The sequence below is a fragment of the Astatotilapia calliptera genome, chromosome 23, assembly GCF_964374335.1.
Source record: "Astatotilapia calliptera chromosome 23, fAstCal68.1, whole genome shotgun sequence".
Classification (NCBI taxonomy): domain Eukaryota; kingdom Metazoa; phylum Chordata; class Actinopteri; order Cichliformes; family Cichlidae; genus Astatotilapia; species Astatotilapia calliptera.
In genome coordinates, this window is record NC_137443.1 from 10,254,881 (window position 1) to 10,262,500 (window position 7,620).

At 45.2% G+C, this 7,620-nt stretch overlaps 1 protein-coding gene and 1 long non-coding RNA gene across 3 annotated transcripts in view; one reads left to right on the top strand and one right to left on the bottom strand.

Annotated features, from left to right (window-relative positions):
- The first annotated feature begins 2,423 nt into the window (after positions 1 to 2,423).
- Positions 2,424 to 3,844, top strand: LOC145424171 (uncharacterized). Its single transcript, XR_013905144.1, has 2 exons — positions 2,424 to 3,347; positions 3,438 to 3,844. It is a non-coding gene; the product is annotated as an uncharacterized LOC145424171 (long non-coding RNA).
- A 184-nt stretch (positions 3,845 to 4,028) lies between these two features.
- plppr3b (phospholipid phosphatase related 3b) overlaps positions 4,029 to 7,620 on the bottom strand; it is a 14,573-nt gene continuing 10,981 nt past the window's right edge. For both annotated transcript variants that reach the window (XM_026157843.2, XM_080297191.1), the window contains 5 exons: positions 7,241 to 7,367; positions 6,954 to 7,149; positions 6,798 to 6,855; positions 6,276 to 6,449; positions 4,029 to 5,696 (listed from right to left, as the gene is read on the bottom strand). In XM_026157843.2, the coding sequence (XP_026013628.1) occupies positions 4,296 to 5,696; positions 6,276 to 6,449; positions 6,798 to 6,855; positions 6,954 to 7,149; positions 7,241 to 7,367 (1,956 nt within the window). In that variant the 3' untranslated portion in view covers positions 4,029 to 4,295. The remainder of the gene's footprint in view (positions 5,697 to 6,275; positions 6,450 to 6,797; positions 6,856 to 6,953; positions 7,150 to 7,240; positions 7,368 to 7,620) is intronic.

Here is a 7,620-nt window from a genome sequence, read left to right on the forward strand (position 1 = left end):
GTGTGCGGTGTGTATGGCCCTGGGAGAGAAAAAAGCTCTCTCTGTGTGCACACTGCTGAGAAAAGTCACGCAGACACGTTTTAATTACAAACTAATTGTCATGCAGAGCAATGCATAACTGCAGTGTTTCAGCACAAGTGCAGTCATACAGCCATGGAATCTTGAGTTTAATAAATACGCAGCATCACAGGCCATAAAGCTAACATTTATGGACGTAACATGGTTACTATGTAACTCGGGTCGGATCTCACTGTGAATCATGTTCACAGTTTAGGTCAGCAGTTCTGCTCTCCTCTGGATCAATCCTGCCTCCGTCTAAGCTGCAGATGTATTTATAACCCTGACTTTAACTTTACTAAGAAAAATGTCTGAGTGAGAGAAGACACATCAGGGAGGATAGAGCTGCGAGCAGCATGGAAGAAGTGATGAAGACTTCATGTTAGTTAGCCTCCGTGCTGAAACAGCGATAGAAGCAGAAACGTGTGCATCAGGTGCACAGCGGTCATTAAACAGCACTACACCTGTGGTGATGAACCAGCTAAATGATGAGATAAACTTTAAAATGTGAGAGAAAAAACAACCACACCCCTCTGTGGTGACGTGGTTGTATGACATCCAATATATCAGGCAAGTCTTGAGCAATGTGCACATGATATCACACAAGAATCCTGAATAAAACCAAAAGGTTGGGTTTTTTTTTTTAAAACCAAATGTATTGCCCTCTGGTGGTCATAAAAGCAGAATGCAACTTTAAAGAGGACATGAAACGTTACACATATAAAGCATAATTTACACCACTGAGGCATCAAAACTATGAATAAACACATGGAATTATGTAGTAAACAAAAAAGCGTGAAATAACTCAAAAAATGTTTTATATTTTAGATCCTTCGTAATAGTCCCCCTTTGCTTTGATTACTGCTTTGCACACTCTTGCCATTCTCTTGATGATCTTCATGAGGTAGTCACCTGAAATGGTTTTCCAACAGTCTTGAAAGAGTTCCCAGAGATGCTGAGCACTTGTTGGTTCTTTTGCCTTTACTCTGCAGTCCATCTCATCCCAAACCATCTCCATTGGGTTTAGGTCAGGTGACTGTGGTGTCTGTGCGGGATTTATCAGGGCTCTAATCTGAGGTGCTGTTAACTTGTGATTTCTGAGCCTGGTGACTCGGGTGAATTTATCCTCAGCAGCAGACTCCTTTGTCTTCCTTTCCTGGGGCGGTCCTCATGTGAGCCAGTTTCATCATAGTGCTTGGTGTTTTTTGCGACTGCTCTTGGGGACACTCAAAGTTTTAGCAATTTTCCGGACTGACTGACCTTCAGTTCTTAAAGTAATGATGGACTGTTTCTCTTAGCCGATTGGTTCTTGCCATAATATGAATTCTAACAGTTGTCAAAGAGGGCTGTCAGCTGTATACCAACCTGACTTCTACACAACACAACTGATGGTCCCAAACCCATTAAGAAGGGTGAGACACAAATGAACCCTGACAAGGCACACCTGTGAAGTAAAAACCATTTCAGGTGTCACATCATGAAGCTCATTGAGAGAAGGCCAAGGGTTTGCAGCACTGTCAACAAAGTAAAGGGTGGCTTCTTTGGAAAATCTAAAATCTAAAACATTTAAAGTTATTTATCAATTTTGTTTTTGCTACATTTGATGTCTTCAGTATCTACAATGTAGCCAGCTGACTGCATGGCTTGGTACACCCAACCTGATGAGGAAAAGCTGGATTGTGAGACTCCAGCTTCTCACTCTGGTGGCTCAAACAGGCTCTCCTCCACACAGGTCTCGTTTCTAAAGTGCTTTACGAACCCGAATATTAATGCTAATGGATTTTCCCATTTGAGTACAGCTAGCCAAACAAGTTTCAACAATCAGTTTAACATAAACTCATAGTAACACAACAATTAGTTTTTAGTTTCCTTATTTTCCTCTGCGTTATCAGTTCTGTCCTAACCTAAACTAATGTCTATTACCTGAAACCAACCAACCACATGCTGTCATGTTCCATACTGACAGAAGATGGTGCTAAACATATTTTTAAAACGTTATATTTCATCGCTTATTTCTTAAATCCAGCTTTACAGACAGAGTCACATCTATGTCAGTTTTTGAGAGCAGGTCTCCATGATGGGAATTAGCCTATATATGTGGAACGCTTCATGTTCTCTTTAAGGTATTTCTTGATTCGTCCATGTCTGCTGCAGACAGTGGATTTTAACAGCAAAAAAAATGATCACGATGACCCTAATCCTGTCCTGTCAGAATATGTAATATTTTAAAAATTGTTCTCTTAAATCTCAGCAATCAGGGAACAACAAAAGTCTTTCTACCTCATACAGACTGAAAAGTCTTTTTAGAGATTAAACATCTGCTACAGATTGAATCATTTCATCTGTGGACGAGGCTTAAAAGAAATGGTTAGGGGGTTGGGGTCATAACAGATGAAGACCTCACAGAGTTAAACCAACCTGAATCACAAGGTGACCCTAAGCTGGATAAGAAGCTAAGAAGATGAATGTTTGGATGGCAGAATATGCAGGTTTATCCAAGAAAATAGAAACTTCGATCTGGTATTAAGTGTACGGTTATATATGTCAGTTTAGCTGGTCAAAACACCACAAGTTGTCCATAATTTTGCTCTGAATCACTATCGTTGAGCTAAAAAACTTTTTAGCAACGCTACGTTAATTATAATTGGTGTTTCAGATGTTTCATAGAGATGTTGATCTCTGTGGACAATCAGGACATGCATAATCAATCAAATAAGTAATCTTGTTTAACTGAAACATAAACTTTCTGTAGACAGAAATAAATAACTTTACTGTGAAGCCATGGCTTTAACACCATTTTCCATTCCGATTCTTTGAAGAAACATTTGATTAATATTCACGCACGTAAACCTTCGGCTGTCTTTCGCACTTATAAAGCTCTGAAATAAAATCACCTAGTTTCTTTTTAAACCTAAACGTCTGTGACGAGATTTAATCTCATGTCGGTCCATTAGTAATAAGTACTATCATTCACACACAAAAACAAAACGCTCACAACCTCCACCAATCAGACAGCAGCACACACAAACAAACAAACATGCTGAGAATCACTATAGCAACCAAACCATCACACCAGAGAGGCAAGAAATATACAATCTGAATTCGACTGCCAACATGGCCGCCATCACAGAATCCATAACTGGAGGGGTTGGGTTCTGCTGCTGGGTTCTTATTTGTCGCAGGGTTATGGTTTGTCGCAGGGCTACGGTTTGTTGGAAGGTTAGGTTTTGTTGGAGAGTTCTTGTTTATTGGAAGATTTTTGTTTGTCGGAGGGTTCTTGTTTGTCGCAGGTTTAGGGTTTGTTGCAGGGTTCTTGTTTGATGGAGGGTTAGAGTTTGTCAGCGGGTTCAGGTTTATCAAAGGGTTCTTGTTTGTCGCAGGTTTAGGGTTTGTTGGAGGGTTCTTGTTTGTGACAGGGTTCTTTGTTTGTCGCAGGTTTGTCATAGGGTTCTTGTTTGTTGCAGGGATCTTGTTTGCTGCAGGGTTAGGGTTTGTTCGGGTGTTTCAAAAATTTACTGTTTGAGTTTGTCTCTGTGCTTTGACTTTGAGCTGTTTATTGAATGAGTTCCTTTCTTCTTAGAGGCTCAACACAGTGGACAGCATCTCTTTGGCACAGATGGAGGTGTTCCTTTCTGGATCACAGAACAATTGGGTCAGTCTGTGTCAGTCTAAAGAAGTTTGTGATTGGATTCCTTCAGGATTAATACTGTCCTTTAGCCACAGCCTGAATCCTTTCTAAAGTTAAAGTCACTGAACAGGAAACTGAATGGGTGGAAGAGCAGAGGTACCTCAGCACCATCACTGACCAAAAACAGTGAGATCATCTGATAAATGTGAACAACACCTCTGTCTCTGTTTATAACCACTGAATCCATCCTTCTTGGGATGATTTCTTTGGATAGCAACTTATCTCAAGAATAATAATAATAATAATAATAATAATAATAATAATAATAATAATAATAATAATAATGTCCTCTGTGGTGGGTTCACTTGGAAAAATAAATAGTTGCAATAGCATTGATGTCCTCCTAGACTCTCTGAGAGGTAAGATGTCTTTTTGTGAAGAGAAACTGTCCAAGTGTTGAGCTCCTAAACCTTGAGCTCATCATCTCCTGGGTGGAAACCTCTTCTCACAGCTTGTTGCTTGCATAGCATCACGCTCCTTGTTGCCAACCAGGTTTTGTGCTGTTAGTGACCAGTTTCAGAGTAAGGCTTTTATTTTGAAAGGTAACAGGCTAATCTTTGAACCTCCGTCCCTGCAGACTCTTATAATAGTTCTCCTGCTCAGTCTGGTTACGGATCTCTCGCTCCAACAGAACCAGTGCTGTCTTGCGCCTCATGGCCATCTCCCTGCGCTGAGCATCTGATGACATCTCTACCTGCTGGTGAGGTGGGCTTGAGGATATGGTAGGGTCGACAGTGGCGCATGGTGAGGCAGAGCGGCGTGGGTGGAAGCTGCTGCTGCTGCGGCTGGCCGAATCTCCTCGATTCAGGTTAGAGAGGTTGTAGGTTTCTCGTGGGTCTCCCCCATTGGATGCCCCCACCCACTCCCATGGGTTACCATTACCTGATGGGGGCTGGGCCTGGGGAGGAAGCGGGACTTGGACAACAGGATAGTGGGGTGCATGGGCATCCACTGTGATGATACCTGGCCCCTCCCGTGGTTGCTCAAAGGGGTGGCGGTAGTGTGGCGAGTCGGCAGCGGAGGAGATGGCAGAGCAGGTGGATGTGGTTTCGGAGGACTTCTCCCCAGAGGACGAGGACGGCAGGAGGCCCTGCTGCTTGGACATGGCAATGACTTGCATGAGTCGTGGCTGGTTGGCAGCACCACGCCCGGACGCCTCCCCGGTTGTCTTCTCCCGGATGGCGAGCCACTTGGCTCGGGTTAGGGCGCTTTTTGGAGAAACCGGTGGGGGTCCTGCTTCTGGGATCTGTGGGGGTCTGGGTGTTGCCACAGCTTTGGCCCCCCCTGGAGGTGGAGTGGGGTTGCGACTTGCGTTTGCCCTCCCGGCATGCACTGCAGGCTGGTAGATCGGGGCTTGAGAACCGCCATCGTCAGTCCCCACAGAGCCTACCTCAGAGCCGTCTTCACTGGTTTCGTGCTCTGCCTCGTCCCGAACACCCATACCTCGCATCTCCATCGACTTCTGCTTCCACTCCGACACCAGCTGCTGTGACCGCATAGGGTCCATGGGCACCTGAACAGCCTTCAGACGGCGCTGCACTGGCTGCACTGGCTGGACCGGCTGCACCGCCTCCTCAGAGGCATCGTTGGCCCCCAGTACACCATTTACATTCATGCTAGCTCTTGGTAGCGTGTTGCTGAAGGTCACCATGGTCTCCTTTCCCATGGGGCTTCGGGGAGCCAGCAGCTCTACATCCACACTGGCCCTCTTCAGACTTCCCATTGAGCCCTTCTCCCTCTGCAGGGGCCCCAGGCCATCCAGCCGGTCCATGGGAGCCGGAGCTGCTGCTATCTCATCGTTACTCTCTGAGGCAGAGGCAGGGCCTTTGTTATAGACCGACTCGTGTCCCCGCTCAGTCAGTGCTCGGAGAGGGTCCGCCTTTAGGGGTGGAGGAGGTGGGGGTGGAGTGATGTCATCAGATGATTTGAAGTTGGCGACAGCGTGAAGGGCCTGACGGAGGAGAATAAAATCTTGTGAGTCTTTGGAGAGTCACAAACCTCAAAAATACTCTGAAACCTGATCTAATCGTCAGATCAAACCTCAGAGACCAGCACCAAGATCTGTTACATTATTACCAACCTCTTCAAAAACAACTAAATCTCCCGGTTTCAACAACTGAGTCGGTGTCTTTGGATGATATTCTATTAAATCAGGCTTTGAATTATTTGAAAGTCTTAGCTGTGTTTTTCAGGCTGAATGATTAAAGCTGCCTCAGTGACCTTCTGTCTGTATTTTAGGTGCTGTTCAGATGTTTCTTTGTGCTGGCAGGTTTAATATTCCCTCATATTCAGTTGGATATTCAGCCCATCATCTCTTTGTGAAGCTCCTCGGCTGAAGCTTATTGGCTAAATCAAGATTTGAGTCACTTGGAGCTGCAGAGCTGTTGGTTTTTGATCTACCATCAGCCTCCGGTTTAAGCTGATGCAGTCGCCATGACAACACCAACACAAAGCCATGTCCATGACAACAGCTGCAGACTCTGGAGCTCCATCAGACAGAAACACACACCAGATGTGTCCTTTATCTCACCAGGTAGGCGGCGATGAAGGCTCCAATGAGGAAGCCCACATAGACGTCGATGGGGTGGCTACGATGCTGTGTGATCTGAGTCAGGCCAGTCAGCGCTGCAGCAATGGCAAATGCAAACACCAGCACGGGTTTGAGCAGCTTGGTGCTGTCTGAGATGGTCGAATTAAAGTACATCTGACAGGAAACAGAAGCTAACATCAGAGAATGCCATGATACAGCAAATTCAACACATCTTTATCAAGAAAAACAAAACTGAGCAGTACAAGCAGACCTGACACAATTTCCTAAAGACATTTTTTAAAATGTGAACATTGTTTATTCTTATTTATTTTTGTGTAAAATGAATTTATTCTGGGATGGAAAATTTAACTTTAATCCGAGTCTAAAATCAGCTTTTAATTTACATGCGTTAAAAGCAGCATGGCCGACCCAGCATTTCTGGGCTGAACCTGAACTCTGACCACTGGACCTAAAAATCACACGAGCTTGTTTCTGTGGGAAGGTTTTCTTTGTCGCACTTACAGAAACATAAACAGCAGCAAACGCTGACAGAGTTGCATGCTGGGAAGGAAACGTCTTTCTGTAAGAAGAGGAAGAAAAAAAAAAAAAAAAAAACATGCCTCAATGATCAGTCTGAAAACTTCAAACAGCGACACAAACAGGAAGTACGGCAAGCACCTCGCAGCCATGATGGCGTGCTCATCCTGCCCAGAGCAGATGTCTGTGGTGATGTAGGCATTCTTGTCACATGACACACCTGCCAGAGTATAGTTAGGTTTGCAGACAGTGAGGAAGAATGGTGCGTGGTACCCCGTGGACAGCTGGATGATGTCAGTGAGCAGCGCGGTCGCACACAGGCCGAACACGTGCACACCTGCAGGAACACTTTTGACATGTAAGACTGGTGGCAGGTCACAGGGTACAGACAGGTGGATGTTCAGCAGGTTCTGCAGACACAGTCATACCTACGAAACGGACCGTCCTCCTCAGGAAGGAGTTGAAACTGCAGCCGCCAGCGTTGATGCTTCCCTCAGCTCGGCGGAGTTTCAGACGGGACTGCAGGCAGTAGATTGCTCCTTCCACCAGCATAATCTGGGGCACAAAACAAATCCACCTCAGCAGCTTGAAGCAGGACAGGCTGTCCCCGCCCACTTTCTACAACCACCAAACATGAAATACTAGTTTATGCACAGGTGGAGATGTACAGGTGAGGAAACCAAAGACACCAAAGACTTCCAAACATCTGAGGTATTTTCATTGTTCGTGAGGTCAGAATGGAGAGTCGGGGTACCCCATCAACCATCCAACCACACACCCACCCATCCACCAGCAACTAATCACTTAC